At 42.4% G+C, this 18,230-nt stretch overlaps 1 protein-coding gene across 3 annotated transcripts in view; it reads right to left on the reverse strand.

Annotated features, from left to right (window-relative positions):
• Window positions 1–18,230, reverse strand: part of LOC139534947 (tetraspanin-5-like) — a 30,493-nt gene that overhangs the window by 2,123 nt on the left and 10,140 nt on the right. For 2 of the 3 annotated variants that reach the window (XM_071334502.1, XM_071334501.1), the window contains exons 2-9: window positions 15,961–16,011; window positions 11,415–11,561; window positions 8,771–8,941; window positions 5,553–5,678; window positions 4,952–4,999; window positions 4,579–4,695; window positions 2,444–2,505; window positions 143–188 (exon numbers count right to left, since the gene is read on the reverse strand). In XM_071334502.1, coding sequence (XP_071190603.1) covers window positions 176–188; window positions 2,444–2,505; window positions 4,579–4,695; window positions 4,952–4,999; window positions 5,553–5,678; window positions 8,771–8,941; window positions 11,415–11,561; window positions 15,961–16,011 — 735 coding nt within the window. In that variant the 3' untranslated portion in view covers window positions 143–175. The other variant, XM_071334503.1, reaches the window with a different exon arrangement.

Below are 18,230 nucleotides of genomic sequence, written 5' to 3' on the forward strand. Positions count from 1 at the left end.
TTAAAACAAACTAATCATAGTCCCAGTATTACTAGGGCAAATATTGAGAAAAGTCAACAACACGGTTGTATTTGCGACAAAACAGAACCATGATGTATTGTACCATTTACGCTCAGCTAGGTGACTTGGTAGTGATCCTTACCTGTGCGTTCCTGGGTCAAGACGGGCCGCGACATCAGGTAAATAAACTACACAGCAAGAGAAAGCAAAAGGAAGGTTTAAAACATGTTCCTTTCATTACATAAGAGCAAAGCCAGGGAGGGGGAGCATTCAGAATGCCTGAAGTTGTCAAATATTATCAGGTGTTTTTCAGTCCCACTCTGCTGCATATTCAGTAGTGTTCTCAATACTCTGGAACCACATGTTAAATTCAATTCGATTTACATTCCTGAGTTTTCGGTGAACATGTAATGCATCATCAATACACCCCTGGTGGAGAAGTTGGGTGGGAATAGGGCAGGGAGGCACAGAGTGATGGCATGGCACAGGGCATCGGAGTGGCAGAGTTTGAGACAGTGACAAGAGTGGGAGAGTGGCCAAAGGATTGGTGGAGGGATCTGAGGGAAGTTGGGGGTCATTCTGAAACTGTTTCCATTCTTCATGACGACAGGATCTGGGTTGAACTGATGGCTGAAGGAAATGGGTCACGTCCAGTCCTTAAATCTATTGGCAGACTGCTGCCAACAGGGAGATAGTTAAGCCTCCATCTTATCCTGACATTTTGATTTACATACCCATGCGAATGTTATACGTCAGGGATCATCAATTAAATTCAGCCGCAGGACAATTTTTTTCTTGAGCGGATGGTCGTGGTTCCAGAGCACAAAAAAATATATATTTTTAGACTGCCAATTGACAGCAAGAAGCCTAAATGGATATAATATTTGACTAAAACAATCCTTTCAAACCTTGATTACATTTGGGAACATAGTCCTGCTTAAGATGCCGTCTTTCGGATGGGACGTTAAAACGGTGTCCTGACTCTCTGTGGTCATTCAAAATCCCATGACGGTTATTGTAAGAGTAGGAGTGTTGAGCCCGGTGTCATGGCTACATTTCCAACATGGTCACCTAATCCTCCCCCTCATCCCTGATTGGCATATCACTCCTCACCCTGCCACCTGATGTGTGTCGCTGTGCATTACAGAGGTGGGTGCCGCTCATTGCTGGTGGATGAGTTGAGTTTCCCCCTACTATGTAAAGCGCTTTGAGTACCTCAGTTGGATAATATAACATATTATACAACTCTATTATGCTTGGGAATACTTGGGAACAAATTTCCTAAATTAAAATCCTTTGGAGCTGATTTCCTGTTTTTACAGTCGTTTACGACCAACAATAAAAACACATTTTTGCTCAGAAAACTTTGGCCAAATAAAACACATTCGATCTATAATCTTAATGTCCCTGCCAGAGTTGTAATCCCTGATACTGATCTGTACTTTGTATTAATGTTAACATACTGTTATGAATGAAACATGGGTCTTGCAGGGTCTGGGCCGTTGGAAATCATTCACTACAGTGACTACTACTGATTCACGGAGGACAACCACAACACCCACCGGCTACAGTTCATACGGAGGACAACAACAACACCCACCGGCTACAGTTCATACACACGCTCGCGAGTATGTTCCTCATGCGTAGTATGCAGACCCTTTTTTCCCAGAGTGAGGCAGGGGTCGGTGCATGGAGAGAGAGTGCGGGGGCACCCTGACAAAGTATGGGGGATGAAAAATGAAGCATGAGGTGAGTTGGCATGACGATGGTGTGGCAGAGTAGCATTGTGGCACAGGGATGGGATAGTTATGTGGACAGGGGGTGCAGTGCTCCTGTCTCCTAGCTGAGCGGCCAGCTGGAAGTAGCACAGCGCAGAACCTTTGCCAAATGACTCAGTCAAACTAAAATGTTAAGTTAGCAAGCAGAGCAAAGTCAAAGAAAGTACAAATAAAAGTTTTTATAAAAGTTTTACTCAGCATATTCTGGATCTAGGTTGATATGTATCCAAAAACTAGTAAGAGCCTTGTAAAATGCAGATTTAGTGGTTACAAACATCAATACTGTTGAACTTTTCTTCATTTTAAGAGAAGGAGTTAAATTCCACCATTTGTTTCTTTTACAGCAGCTTGATACATACGGCGCAATATCTTCTTACTTTATTCTATGCCAAATATAATGAAGCACTTTTTCTAAAATAGTGTCTGGTTTTGAAAATGTGATTCCAAATTCCCTTTTGGTCCACATAATGGCACACTTTCAAACAAAACACCATTTAGAACCTTGGATTCAGTGATTGATTTTCCATGCTGTTAAAGCCTATCCTACGGAGTGTCAAAATCAATAATGAATCCAGTTAATAAAACGTGGTCGGGAATGAGGAAATACATCAGATGTGATAGAATTAACTTGAGACGTTCATTTGAAGTATTTTATATTTTCTCACCAGCTTGCTCTCACAGCTTCGATGTCACTAACTAAGTTTTGTGCCAAGCATATTCCAAATATCTGTAAAAGAAAGAAAGATAATTATGAATGTGATGTCTTTTGTAATTAAATCATGTTTCATTAACATTAAAAATATATATATATATATACATACATACACACTGAACATAAACACAACATGCAACAATTTATTTCAAAGATTTGACTGCGTTACAGTTCATATAAGGAAATCAGTCAATTTAAATAAATGTATTAGGCATTAATCTATGGATATTACGAGTGGGAATACAGATATGCATCTGTTGGTCACAGATTCCTGTAAAAGGTAGGGGCGTGGATCAGAAAACCAGTCAGTATCTTGTGTGACCAACATTTGCCTCATGCAGCGCGACACATCTCCTTCCCATAGAGTTGATCAGGCAGTTGATTGTGGCTGGTGGAATGTCGTCCCATTCCTCATCAACGGCTCTGCGAAGTTGCTGGATATTGGCAGGAACTGGAACATGCTGTCGTACCTGTTGATCCAGAGCATCCCAAACATGCTCAATGGGTGACATGTCTGGTGAGTATGCAGACCATGGAAGAACTCAGACATTTTCAGCTTCCAAGAGTTGTGTACAGATCCTTGCAACATGGGGCCATGCATTATCATGCTGAAACATGAGTTGATGGCGACGGATGAATGGCACAACAATGGGCCTCAGGATCTTGTCACTGTATGTCTGTGCATTCAAATTGCCATTGATAAAATGCAATTGTATTTGTTGTCTGTAGCTTATGCCTGCCCATACCATAACCCCACCATGGGGCACTCTGTTCACAACGTTGACATCAGCAAACCGCTCACCCACACAACGCCATACACGTGGTCTGAGGTTGTGAGGCTGGTTGGACTTATTACCAAATTCTCAAAAACGACATTGGTAGAGAAATTAACATTAAATTCTCAGATCAAGACCCTGGTGAGGACAAACAAGCACGCAGATGAGCTTCCCTGAGACTGTTTCTGACAGTTGTTCAAACCCACATTTTCATCAGCTGTCCAGGTGGCTGTCATTAGATGATCCCCGCAGGGGAAGAAGCCGGATGTGGAGGTCCTGGGCTGGCATGGTTACACGAGGTCTGCGGTTGTGAGGCCGGTTAGTACTACCAAATTCTCAAAAATTATGTTTGGCTCGGCTTATGGTAGAAATGAACATTACATTATCTGGCAACAGCTCTGGTGGACATTCAGCAGTCAGCATGCCAATTGCACGCTCCCTCAAAACATCTGTGGCATTGTGTTGCGTAACAAAACTGCAAGTTTTAAAGCAGCCTTTTATTGTCCCCAGGACAATGCTGTGTAATGATCGTGCTGTTTAATCAGCTTCCTCATATGCCACATCTGTCAGGCGGATGGATCATCTTGGCTAAGAATAAATGCTCACTCACAGGGATGTAAACAAATTTGGGCACAAAATTTGAGAGAAATATGCTTTTTGTGCATATGGAAAATGTCAGGGATCTTTTATTGCAGCTCATGAAACATGAGACCAACACTACATGTTGCATTTATATTTTTTGTTCAGTGTATACGTGTTTATATTGTCACATATGCCGGATAGGTGCAGTGAAATTCGTTGTTTTACATGGCCAGCCATAGTAACCAGTGACTGAGTCACATGCAAGCTTCTCTGCTCTGAATTTCTGCTCGTTTAATCCACTTCAATCAGTGTAGATGAAGAGGAGGAGACAGGTTAAAGAAGGATTTTTAAGCCTTGAGACAATTGAGACATGGATTGTGTATGTGTGCCATTCAGAGGGTGAATGGACAAGACAAAAGATTGCAGTGCCTTTGAACAGGTTATGGTAGTAGGTGCCAGGTGCACCGGTTTATGCCAAGAACTGCAACGCTGCTGGGTTTTTCACGCTCAACAGTTTCCCGTGTGTGTCAAGAATGGTCCACCACCCAAAGGACATCCAGCCAACTTGACACAACTGTGAGAAGCATTGGAGTCAACACTGGCCAGCATCCCTATGGAATGCCTTCAACACCTTGTCACCCTGATGAGACAAGTTAATGTTCTGAGTCGGAGAGTAGCTAGTCCTGTTTGTACAGTAGGCTAAAAGGAGTCAAAGAAACGTTTCTCTCACCTGTAACAACGCAACTCCTATGAAGATCCCAGCCACTACCGTCAGGTTGTCCTGTAACCACCTCTCAAACTGTGGCACACAGCCTTTCACATGGATGTAGGTCTTCTGCTCTACGTCCTACAACAAGGGACAGCAACATGTTAATTAGAGAGAGCTCCTTAGCCTGCAAATGGCATGAAAGTCAAACATACACCTTCATTATACAACCATATGTGATCATTAATTATATAACCCTTTATAATATAATTTGACTTTCTATATTCTGAGTATTATCTCTTAGATGCCATAATAATAAAGGTCACTATATCAAGGAAAAGTGTAAAAGGAAAAAGGAAAGAGGTAGATGGAAAGAGAGAAATGGAACAGCACTCACAGTTTTGGCTCGTACGTCATAGCCACACTGCGTGTTTATCACGTCCTCCTAATGAAGAGAAATAGAAGTGTTATCAAAAAAAGCAGATGTCAACTGTCATCATAACCCTGACCACCACTGATAATACCACTGCCACACATGACCATTTCCTGTTCAAAAGATGGACAGTTTTTCATCGGACAATCATCATTCGTTGTCATTTAGCCGGCAACTCCCAATTAAGTGTTAGCTCCATCCAAAGTTCTCGGGACACAAAATCCCAGTGTGTTGGTGCCCTTAACCTTGGTGCCAGTCTGAGAAATGAGTTTTGCCCTCTCATAGATACTGTCATCGGGACAAACCAAATAATGGAAAACCATGTACATCTGTATTTTCAGCGACTATAGTACTCATTCATTTCAATGTAGGATCTTAATTTGACCACTCTTTTGTTGCAGAGAATGTTCCTGCACAGTAGCAAATGCAAACTTGTAGTCTAGTTGAGGTTTAAAAAGGCTTCTGAAGTTAGTAATTTTCACTTTAAAATGTAAGACTTCATTTGCCGAACCCCATGACCCATGTCTCTGACCAACCCTCCCTAGCCCCTGTGAGAGTTCCTTGCCGCAGGGTCCTTGGTGCAGCAGGAGAAGGGGACCCCACATTTCTCCCGGCTGGGGTTGGTGTCCGTGCAGTTAAAATAGATGTTGAGGTTCCAGTCGTCCGCTCCGAATGCGCCGCAACAATCCCACTAAGGAGAAGAAAGCAGAGAAGAAGAGAACGTCAATAAGGAATCCATGTTTTATTTAACCTTTAATTATCCAGGAAGTCCCATTGAGATCAGGATAATTATTTTACCCCACAACACATGCACGCGCACACACACACGCACACACACACACACACACACCTCTTCTGCAACGGTATCATACACGATCAAAACAAAAGAGGTTCAATGTTTAGAGGGGATAACGTTGTAGTGAATTCCTCTCTCGTCTCACACAGCATCAGTGTGGGTGGAGTGTGACCAACAGAGATTGGGGAAGGCTTGACAACAAGGCCCGTATTCACAGTGTCTCAGAGGAGTGCTGATCTAGGATCAGTTTTGCCTTTCAGACCCTAATGAATAACAAAGGGGTGAACTGATCCTAGATCAGCATTCCAACTCTGAGTTGCTTTGTGAATAGAGGCTCAGATGGAATACGATCTGGGAGTCATATGGTCAGAGTCGCCACAAGCGTCTCTGCCAACCAGTTGGCTACACTAACAAAGGTCTGCTACTGAATAGAGAAACTGACTCTAAGACCAATCCAGCGCCAGAGAGGAGATTCTACTCAAGAAAGCCGTTGTGAATTCAATAAAAATGTGGGCTAAAGCATATCAAATAATTTACGTTAACAATATAAGAAACCTGAGTGACGATTTTAAGACACATTCTTAAGTGAAGCAAAACAACTTAAATGTAGATGTTATGAATCATGTATTACAGTATATCATATTTCATGTTTTATTACACAGCAAGCTGTTGCAAAACTACTGTATTGCACTGTAAGTAATTCAGCATAACTCTAAACTGGTAATCTCACAAGAAGGGTAGGCTTAATAGCTTTAGCACGTAATAATAATTTGACGAGGTGATTAGCAGCCCAATAAGGAAACAGGGTTCAGCTAGTGCCGGGGTAAATTGTATTGAACACTGTCATTAGCTTCCCACTGTTTATCTCCCTTTTCCCCCCCTCTCTTTCACATTTTGTCTGTATAAAGCCATTTCCATAAAGAAAAGTTTTAAACATAAATGTGTTTTTTTGTCACATTTAGGTCATAGGTGCTTAAGACTATGATTTGTCTTGAGAAGTTCATACCCTTTACACACAGAGCAATAAAACATTTTCCAAACACATTTGAAACAATCTGGAACAAATATAGGGATCAATTATGAAACATGTACAAGGTTATTCATTTGACACACAACCTAAGTACAGCAATGGTAGTAACTGCGGTTTCACAGCAATCTAGTGAGTTCATTGATTAGATTCAAGAGAAGCAAATCCCAGTAGACACTTGGGCCCTCAAGGACTTGCCCTCTTCTGAAATATCTACTGGAAGTCATTGAAGTGTTTAAAAAAGGCAATCTCGATTTCAGTAACTTAGCCTATGGATGCCACAGTTTGTTTTGGTTGCAGTGCCCCAGGTGGGTGGAGATTTCAATTTAGTGCCAGTGGTGGCTGGTGCCACTAAATTGGAGGAGGAGCGCATTGTAATAGCTGGAATGGAATAATGGAAAGGTATCAAACACATGATTCTGTCACATCCTGTTTCCATGTGGTTGATACTGTTCCATGTATTCCATCCCAGTCTTAACTATGAGCCTTCCTAGCGGCATCCATACTCCGCCACCTCATTGCCAAAGTCAATCAAATATGAACACCACCACTGTGAACACCTGCACTCATTTAGCTGCTCTGTGATTGTTCCCCCATGTATCTCAAGTGTGATGAGAGAGTTGCAGTCCTCTTTTACCCGTCTCAGGTTAGAGCACTGATACTCTGGTTTGTCACATCTCCACCCAGAAACGGTTAACTTGATGTCTTTACGCCCTTGGGATCCACAAAGTACTCTGATCGCCTCCTGTGTCAGCCAAGTGCAGAACAACTTACCGTTATGGTCTTCTCTGGCGAGCCTCGTCTTGTAACAAGAAAACGAAAACACCATGACCATTCATCCCTGCTGGAAATATAGGCATGGAAAAGGATGCCAATCAAGCTGAGCAGAGATGTATAACTTCATGGGGGGGGGGGGGGGTTCAGACTTCGGGTAAGTTGATTGTTTTATCCAGTATCGTAACTGTAAATCAGTTGGCAGGTCAATGTGGAAATGCTCCTTCAGGAAGCAACTCGTTTTTCTGTTAAACAGGCCAAATAGAAATGGCAAAATTGCATTTCCTAAGTTGATTGCAATTCCGTCAGCAAATCCTTCCAATAGCTTGGTGATCCTTCTCTCTGACTCTTGCTCATCACACAGAGCCAATGATAGTGCTGTGAAGAACTCTTGGAGGGTGAGGTGAGCAAAGCTGTAATCAGTTTGGCAGCTGATTGTCTTTTTCATTAAGATCTTGTTCAAAAACAATGACACATGGGAGAGCCCAGAAAACTCTTGAATCTTAATAAACAATAATAAACAATGATTAATTTAAGATTGACTTTGAGTGTCCCATGTGTAGAATTCCCACGACAACAGCATGATCATTACACAGGTGCACCTTGTGCTGGGGAACAATAAAAGGCCACTCTAAAATGTGCAGTTGTCACACAACACAATGCCACAGATGTCTCAAGTTTTGAAGGAGCGTGCAATTGGCATGCTGACTGCAGGAATGTCCACCAGAGCTGTTGCCAGAGAATTGAATGCTAATTTCTCTACCATAAACCACCTCCAACATCATTCCAACTGGCCTCACAACCGCAGACCACATCAAACCACGCCAGCCCAGGACCTCCACATCTGGCTTCTTCACCTGCAGGGTAGTAAAAACGTATTCTGATTGGCTGGGCCTGGCTCCCTAGTAGTTGGGCCTATGCCCTCCCATGCCTGTGAGTGGGGCTACCAGGCTCTCTCCTGCTCACTCACACACTCACACTCACACACCTGCTCCTACCCCCGCACCTTCACCTCACTCAAACCAGAGCTCCATGGAATAAATGGAACAGTATAAAACACATCAAACATTTTGAAACCTCATGCTTGACTCAGTTCCATGTATTCCATTACAATGAGCCCATCCTCCTATAGCTCCTCCCACCAGCCTCCTCTGACACACATTCACACTGATTTTCAAACGCGTACATATTCCTGAGTGAAGTCTATAAGGTTCTGGAGGTCGATGTCGTCCCGGTACGCCCGGATGTTGTTATTGATGAAGAAGTTGAGCTGGTCCTTGATCCAGTCCTTGAAGGTGAAGGCCAACACTCCAGCTGTCAGCTCCAGGAAGAAGATGATCCCCAGGAACACAGAGAACTGGAACAGAATGGCGGGGGGGGGAGCATGTGAGCAAACATAGAACAAAGCTATGATTAAGCCCCAAAGTCCAGTGTTTCTCACTCCATTCTTGGGGATATCTAGAGGGATACAGGGGGTATATACAGTGGGGAGAACAAGTATTTGATACACTGCCGATTTTTAAGGTTTTCCTACTTACAAAGCATGTAGAGGTCTGTAATTTTTATCATAGGTACACTTCAACTGTGAGAGACGGAATCTAAAACAAAAATCCAGAAAATCACATTGTATGATTTTTAAGTAATTAATTTGCATTTTATTGCGTGACATAAGTATTTGATCACCTACCAACCAGTAAGAATTCCGGCTCTCACAGACCTGTTAGTTTTTCTTTTAGAAGCCCTCCTGTTCTCCACTCATTACCTGTATTAACTGCACCTGTTTGAACTTGTTACCTGTATAAAAGACACCTGTACACACACTCAATCAAACAGACTCCAATCTCTCCACAATGGCCAAGACCAGAGAGCTGTGTAAGGACATCAGGGATAAAATTGTAGACCTGCACAAGGCTGGGATGGGCTACAGGACAATAGGCAAGCAGCTTGGTGAGAAGGCAACAACTGTTGGCGCAATTATTAGAAAATGGAAGATGTTCAAGATGACGGTCAATCACCCTCGGTCTGGGGCTCCATGCAAGATCTCACCTCGTGGGGCATCAATGATCATAAGGAAGGTGAGGGATCAGCCCAGAACTACACGGCAGGACCTGGTCAATGACCTGAAGAGAGCTGGGACCACAGTCTCAAAGAAAACCATTAGTAACACACTACGCTGTCATGGATTGAAATCCTGCAGCGCACGCAAGGTCCCCCTGCTCAAGCCAGCGCATGTCCAGGCCCGTCTGAAGTTTGCCAATGACCATCTGGATGATCCAGAGGAGGAATGGGAGAAGGTCATGTGGTCTGATGAGACAAAAATAGAGATTTTTGGTCTAAACTCCACTCGCCGTGTTTGGAGGAAGAAGAAGGTTGAGTACAACCCCAAGAACACCCTCCCAACCGTGAAGCATGGAGGTGGAAACATAATTCTTTGGGGATGCTTTTCTGCAAAGGGGACAGGACGACTGCACCGTATTGAGGGGAGGATGGATGGGGCCATGTATCGCGAGATCTTGGCCAAAAACCTCCTTCCCTCAGTAAGAGCATTGAAGATGGGTCGTGGCTGGATCTTCCAGCATGACAACGACCCGAAACACACAGCCAGGGCAACTAAGGAGTGGCTCCGTAAGAAGCATCTCAAGGTCCTGGAGTGGCCTAGCCAGTCTCCAGACCTGAACCCAATAGAAAATCTTTGGAGGGAGCTGAACGTCCGTATTGCCCACCGACAGCCCCGAAACCTGAAGGATCTGGAGAAGGTATGTATGGAGGAGTGGGCCAAAATCCCTGCTGCAGTGTGTGCAAACCTGGTCAATAACTACAGGAAACGTATGATCTTTGTAATTGCAAACAAAGGTTTCTGTACCAAATATTAAGTTCTGCTTTTCTGATGTATCAAATACTTATGTCATGCAATAAAATGCAAATTAATTACTTAAAAATCATACAATGTGATTTTCTGGATTTTTGTTTTAGATTCCGTCTCTCACAGTTGAAGTGTACCTATGATAAAAATTACAGACCTCTACATGCTTTGTAAGTAGGAAAACCTTCAAAATCGGCAGTGTATCAAATACTTGTTCTCCCCACTGTATTTGTGTTCTAACCCAGCACTAACACACCTGATTAATCAGCTGTAATTCTGACATGTCATAGAGGGGACATGGAGGGCTGGTCTCTCAGACTCAGATTAAGCCTACTCATCATGGACTATACAGCGTGGGACAGTCCAATAATAAGCTTAATTTGAGTCCAGGAAACTGGGGAGGGAGTGGAAGTTCAAAGTGGAGTCAATGGTGAATATAAAGACATCTAATGATAACCCTAATAATGCATAGGTATTATTTAGAGCTTTTCATGGACAAAGACATATTCACTCCCCTCTGTATTTATTTCGACAGTGAAGCTAAAACTTTTAGTTTGTGACTCCAAAATGACCCAATACATTATTCACCATTCAGCTCCTATTGGGCACAACATAATCCGAAACACAAGCAAAACAAACTGCAAATGCATCCAACAAGTTTGCAGTCACACGTTTGATGTAGTCAATGTGTGCTAGGACTATGGAACCAAATACTAAACTTTTGACTACTTTAATACACTATAAGTGGATTTGTCCCAAAACGTATTACACATTCAAATAGAGGGACTACATACTGTACATAAAGTGCTTTCATTTCTAAACGGTAAAACATACATGTATGAAAATCCCAAATGCTGGAGTATAGAGCCAAATTAAATAAATACAGAGGGGAGTGTATATTCATATATTTGTTAATGTCCATGTCTAAGGGGCGAGCCGAGTGGGAGTGAGAGAGTTGTGGACGTACAAACTTGAGCAGGAAGGTGTTTTCCCTCAGCGCTCCGATGCAGCCGGCAAAGCCCAGGATGAACATGACCCCTCCCGTCACCAAGAAGAGCCAGACGGGGTCAAAGCCCCCCAGGTCTGTGATGGACGAGATGTTGGAGAGAACACCCTAGAGACAGAGAGACACAGAGAGAGAGAGAGAGAGAGACACAGAGAGACACAGAGAGAGAGAGAGAGAGAGAGAGAGAGAGAGAGCTTCAATGTGTTAACAGTGAGCACAGTAAGAATTGTATGCTTTGCTACTCTTCCAGGCACGAGGGCGGTCCAGGAAAAAGACTGATTATCTATTGTACTTATCAGATTATTTATTTGTGTAATATATACATTATGTGGATACCTGCTCGTCGAACATCTCATTACAAAATCATGGGCATTAATATGGGCATTAATATGGGAGTTTTTCCCCTCTTTGCTACTATAACAGCCTTGCTTGCAGTCGGTGTACCAATTCATCCCAAAGGTGTTTGATGGGGTTGAGGTCAGGGCTCTGTGCAGGTCAGTCAAGTTCTTCCACACCGATCTCGACAAACCATTTCTGTACAGACCTCACATTGTGCACAGGGGCATTGTCATGCTGAAATAGGAAACTTCCCCAAACTGTTGCCACAAAGTTGGAAGCACAGAATCGTCTAGAATGTCATTGTACGCTATAAGATTTCCTATCACTGGAACTCTCCTGGCATCCACCAAACCCAGATTAGTCCGTTGGACTTCCAGTTGGTGAAGAGTGATTCATCACTCCAAAGAAAGCGTTTCCACTGCTCCAATGCTGGCGAGCTTTACACCACTCCAGCCGATGCTTAGCATTGTGCATGGTGATCTTAGGCTTGGCCATGGAAACCCATTTCATGAAGCTTCCGACGAACAGGTCTAGTGCTGACATTGCCTCCAGAGGCAGTTTGGAACTCGGTGAGTGTTACGATTTTTACACGATACGGAACTGCAGCACTCAGCGGTCCTGTTCTGTGAGCTTGTGTGGCCTACCACTTCGTGGCTGAGCCGTTGTTGCTCCTAGACATTTCCACTTCACAATAACAGCACTTACAGTTGACTGGGGCAGCTCTAGCATGGCATACATTCAACGAACTGACTTAATCCTATGACGGTGCCACTTTGAAAGTCACTCAGCTCTTCAGTACGGGCCATTCTACTGCGAATGGTTGTCTATGGAGATTACATGGCTGTGTGCTCGATTTTATACACCTGTCAGCAACGGGTGTGGCTGAAATAGCCAACTCCACCAATTTGAAGGGGTGTCCACATGCTTTTGGCCATGTAGTGTATGAGACCTTACCCAGCTAGCACATTTGGCTCCTTGGAAGTTGCGGGAACTAAGTTTTTGGTTTCCCATTGGTTCCGGGAACGAAACAATACGTTTCCTGAGCATTAAAACAGAACGTTTTTTTTACGTTCTGAGACCGGAAGTAAAACGTTCGCCTGTTCTGAGAAAATATATTTTTAGGTTGCAGGGAGGTTCTGAAAACGTTTTACTCTGGTTCATTGCAAGTTTTCCTTGGAGGTTTTATTAACATTCTGAGAACATAAATGCTAAGTTATTTGAAGGTAATGAAGTAATGTTCTGAGAACATTCTTTAAATGTTGTGAATGTTTTGAACGAAATGTAAAGGTTATTTGGAGGTTTTTTAATAACTTCCTTAAAACTTTCACTGAATGTTTCAATAAGACGTCCAGCTTAAGTTAATTGTTTTGAACTCCAGCACGGATAGGACACATGGACATTCATTAAATTAGGCATTAATCATGCAAAGACATTTATTTTTTATGATGACACGGATTCAATGAGATTCAAACCTCTAATCTTATTTTTTCTATCCATGGAGTAAGTCCCCTTCGACACCAGGATCGAGCTAGCATGCCAGTTTTCTTTTTACTCATACAAAGCTGTTAATTTTAGTTTATTCAAACAGACCCCATTTCAAAGGAAACAAGCACTCATTAAGATCAGGTGTGGCCAATTAGTGGCCACGGCCAACACACCTGAACATACTTAACAAGATAGCGGATAGAGAGAGTTTTATTGATGCTGAGAACAGAATGTACAGTGCTTTCAGAAAATATTCATACCCCTGGACTTAATCCACATTTTGTTGTGCTACAGCCTCAATTCAAAATGGATTAAATATATTTTTTTCTCACCCACCTACACACAATACCCCGATATGACAAAGTCAAAACATGTTTTTCGAAATGTTAGGAAATGTACTGAAAATGAAATACATCTCATTTACATGAGTATTCACACCCCTGAGTCAATACATGTTAGAATCACCTTTGGCAGCGATTACAGCTGTGAGTCTTTCTGAGTAAGTGTCTAAGAGCTTTGCACACCTAGATTGTACAATATTTGCACATTATTCTTTTAGAAAATTCTTCAAGCTCTGTCAAGTTGATTTGTGAATATTGCTAGACAGCCATTTTCAAGTCTTGCAAAAGATTTTTAAGACAATTTAAGTCAAAACTGTAACTCAGCCACTCAGGAACATTAAAGGTAGCTTTGGTAAGCAATTCAAGTAAATATTTGGCCTTGCGTTTTAGATTATAGTCCTGCTGAAAGGTGAATTTGTCTCCACGTGTCTATTGGAAAGCAGACTGAACCAGGTTTTCCTCTAGGATTTTGCCTGTGCTTAGCTTAATTCTGTTTCTTTTTATCCTAAAAAACTCCCTAGTCCTTGCCAATTTCAAGCAACATGCTTGAAAATGTGATGAGTGGTACTCAGTGATGTGTTGTGTTGGATTTGCCCCAAACATAACACTTTGTATTCAGGACATAAAGTTCATTTATTTTCCACATTTTTGCAGTTTTACTTTAGTACCTTACAGCCATTCAACTATGTAACTGTTTTAAAGTCACCATTGGCCTCATGGTTAAATCCATGAGCGGTTTCATTCCTATCAGGCAAGTGAGTTAGGAAGGACGCCTGTATCTTTGTAGTGACTGGGTGTATTGGTACACCGTCCAAAGTGTAATTAATAACTTCACCATGCTCAAAGAGATATTCTATGTCTGCTACCAATAGCTGCCCTTAGTTGCGGGGCAACAAAAAACCTCCCAGGTCTTTGTGGTTGAATCTGTATTTGAAATTCACTGCTCGACTGAGGGGCCATACAGATAATTGTATGTGTGGGGTACAGAGATAAGGTAGTCATTGAAAAATCATGTTAAACACTGTTATTGCACACAAAGGAACGTATTATGTCACTTGTTAAGCAGAGTTTTACTCCTGAACTTATTTAGGCTTGCCATAATAAAGAGGTTGACTACTTATTGACTCAAGACATTTCAGCCTTTCATTTTTTTATTAATTTTTACAAATGTCTAAAAACATAGTTCCACTTTTATATTATGGGGTATTGTGTGTAGGCTGGTAAAACAAAATCTTAATTTAACCCCTTTTAAATTCATGCTGTAACACAACAAAATGTGGAAAAAGTCAAGTGGTGTGAATTCTTTCTGAAGGTAGTGTATATGTGGGGAAGGTAGTGTATATGTGGGGGCGGCAGGTAGCCTAGTGGTTAGTGTTGGGCCAGTAACCGAAAGGTTGCTAGATCAAATCCCCGAGCTGACAAGGTAAAAATCTGTTGTTCTGCCCCTGAACAAGGCAGTGTTCCTAGGCCGTCATTGTAAATAGGAATTTGTTCTTAACTGACTTGCCTAGTTAAATAAATATGTTTTTAAATAACATTCTTAGAACGTTATGTTGAACTACTGAAATTCCCGCAGAAGAACGTTGTTTCTTAACGTTCTCTGAAAAATTTGAGAACATTGCTTTAAATGGAACCATGAGGAAACCTGTAGGAAACGTTATGCTGAAGTATTGAAATTCCCACAGAAGAACGTTGTTCATTAACATCCTCTGAACTACCAAACATTACATTAAATGTAACCATGTTTGAACTTTTAGGAAACGTTCTGTTAAAGTAATGTAATAATAAATAAAGAAAAACCCTGGAATGAGAAGGTGTGTCCAAACTTTTGACTGGTACAGTACATGTATATCTCAATCTCTTCATTCAAAGACTCAATCATGGACACTCTTACTGACATTTGTGGCTGCTTTGCGTGATGTATTGTTGCCTCTACCTTTCTTGCCCTTTGTGCTGTTGTCTGTACCCAATAATGTTTGTACCCTGTTTTGTGCTGCTACCATGTTGTGCTGCTGCATGTTGTTGTCATGTTGGTGTTGCTACAATGCTGTGTTGTCATGTGTTGCTACCATGCTATGTTGTTGTCTTAGGTCTCTCTTTATGTAGTGTCGTATTGTCTCTCTTGTCGTGATGTGTGTTTTGTCCTATATATTTATTTATTTTTAATCCCAGCCCCCGCCCTCGCAGGAGACCTTTTGCCTTTTGGTAGGCCGTCATTGTAAATAAGAATTTGTCCTTAACTGACTTGCCTAGTTAAATAAAGGTTAAATAAAATAAGTAAAAGTATATTAGACATCATTGTATGTTCTTATAGGGTTCTTATGTTACCCAGTCTCACTCACCTTCTCATTCCAGGCCCATAGTCCAATCCCCAGGAAGGCCACACCGAGCAACTGAAAGAGGACAGACAATAAGTAACGTTAATAATCACATAACAAACCTCAGGGAGATACCCAAAGGGTGAAACCTCCCCCTCAAGTTCACTTTTGTTGAAATTCCCGGAGGATGAATTATCTTTCAATTTCACCTTCGATGCTTACAAAGGTTACAGAAACACACAACTCCCATTACTTCACTTTCGAGTACTAAATTTCATGTTTGGACATCTTCATTTGGGTAATCTAAACAGGAGTCAAGCAACAATAAGCAGGAATGTACAATCCTCCTGAGGAGTTTCTTCACCCTTAATAAGTAGCCTACAATGTCTGCAAAGTAAAGAAATCATTGGTTTAATTTCTTGCCCGATTTTTAAATTTAACATTTTAGTCATTTAGCAGACGCTCTTATCCAGAGCAACTTACAATTAGTGCATTCATCTTAAGATAGCTTGATGAGACAACAACACATCACAAGTACATCAAGAACATTTTCCCTGAAGAAAGTATTTATCATCAAAGTCAGTGGTAGTAGGAAAAGTGCCTTTTTTTGAAGAGGGGGAGGGCGGGGGGGGCATGAGAGTTATTTAAGATAGTCTTCAGAGAGGTAGGATTTCAGATGTTTTCGGAAGATGGGCAGTTCCCCTTGACGCCACACTGTCCTGACTTTAGGTGGAAGCTTGTTCCTCCATTGGAGTCCCAAGACAGAGAAAAGCTTTGACTGGGCTGAGCGGGAGCTGGGGGGGGGACGGCCAAGAGGCCAGTAGTGGCGGAATGGAATGCTCGGGGATTCCTGAGAGGAAGAGCAGCTCCGTTTTGTTGAGGTTGGCCATGAAGTGGTGGGCCGATATTCAAGCTGAGATGTCTGCCATGCATGCAATGCATGCAGAGATGCGTGTCACCAAATGGGTGTTAGAAGGGTAGTTGAGTGTCATCCGCATAGCAATTATTGGAGAGACCATGTGAGGATATGACAGGGACAAGTGACTTGGTGCAAAGAGAATTGAAATTTTGAAGCCCTTTAAATTCCAGGTTTGTCTCGGTTTGACAGAACTAAAGGTATGCTTAGTGGTAACATTTAAAACCACTGTCTCAGGGTAAGTCCGAAGTGTCTGCCTGCCTGCCTGTCTGCCTGTCTGTCTGTCTGTCTGTCTGTCTGTCTGTCTGTCTGTCTGTCTGTCTGTCTGTCTGTCTGTCTGTCTGTCTGTCTGTCTGTCTGTCTGTCTGCCTGCCTGTCTGCCTGTCTGTCTGTCTGCCTGTCTGTCTGCCTGTCTGCCTGTCTGTCTGCCTGTCTGTCTGTCTATCTGCCTGTCTATCTGCCTGCCTGTCTGTCTGTCTGCCTGTTTATCTGCCTTCCTGCCTGTTTATCTGCCTGTCTGTCTAACTGCCTGTCTAACCGTCTGTCTATTCTGCCTGTTCATCCTTCTGCCTGTCTGTCTGAGAGGATGCTGTGGGGCCCGGGCATTTGGAAGCTGACAATGCCGGAGCCAATTCAAACAACAACAACAAGTGAACGGGACAGGCCCAAGCTCCACCCTTCTAGCTTGTCTTGATCAGGCCATGTCAGCCAGCTATGTTTAACTCTGCTTGTCCTATAATGTCACTGAATGATACGAACAAACTGCTGCATCTACAAGCCAGCAACAGAGGACACTGGCAGAGTGGCTATTGCACCAAGAGCCACTTCATGTGGTTGTAATACAGAGCTGTTGGTTAAGGGCTGGTCTGAGATCAGAGGCTAGAGGGGAGTGCAAAGATGGTGACACAACCAAAAGAGATGTGTGGCTACATGAGCTGAGCTGTAAAGAGGAGCAGCACACCTCTAACTTTCAATCAGCCTTCGTTCGATGATCAACGATGCAAGTTCATTGACACTCTGGAAAAGAATAACTGCAAGGTCATTACATGTAAAAGGAAGGCCCAATATTGATGACCATAGTGATGATCCTATTTACTGTCCGTCAGTGGCAGGGGCCCACTAGGCAAACACTTTCCACGTCATTTCAACAACAAAAAGTCTATGTGATGACATTGAATCAACGTGGAAAACAAATTAAATATTTTGAAAGTCATCAACGTAAGGGAATTGTCTTTTTTTCACACAACTTTTAACCTAAATCCGATGACATTGTGACATTTTTTTTTGAATTCACATTTAGTTGACAACTCAACCAAATGTAAATCAAAACTAGAAGTTGAACTGACATCTGTGACCAGTGAGGCAGAATGAGCAGTCC

This window comes from Salvelinus alpinus, chromosome 11, assembly GCF_045679555.1.
Source record: "Salvelinus alpinus chromosome 11, SLU_Salpinus.1, whole genome shotgun sequence".
NCBI classification, from domain to species: Eukaryota; Metazoa; Chordata; class Actinopteri; order Salmoniformes; family Salmonidae; genus Salvelinus; species Salvelinus alpinus.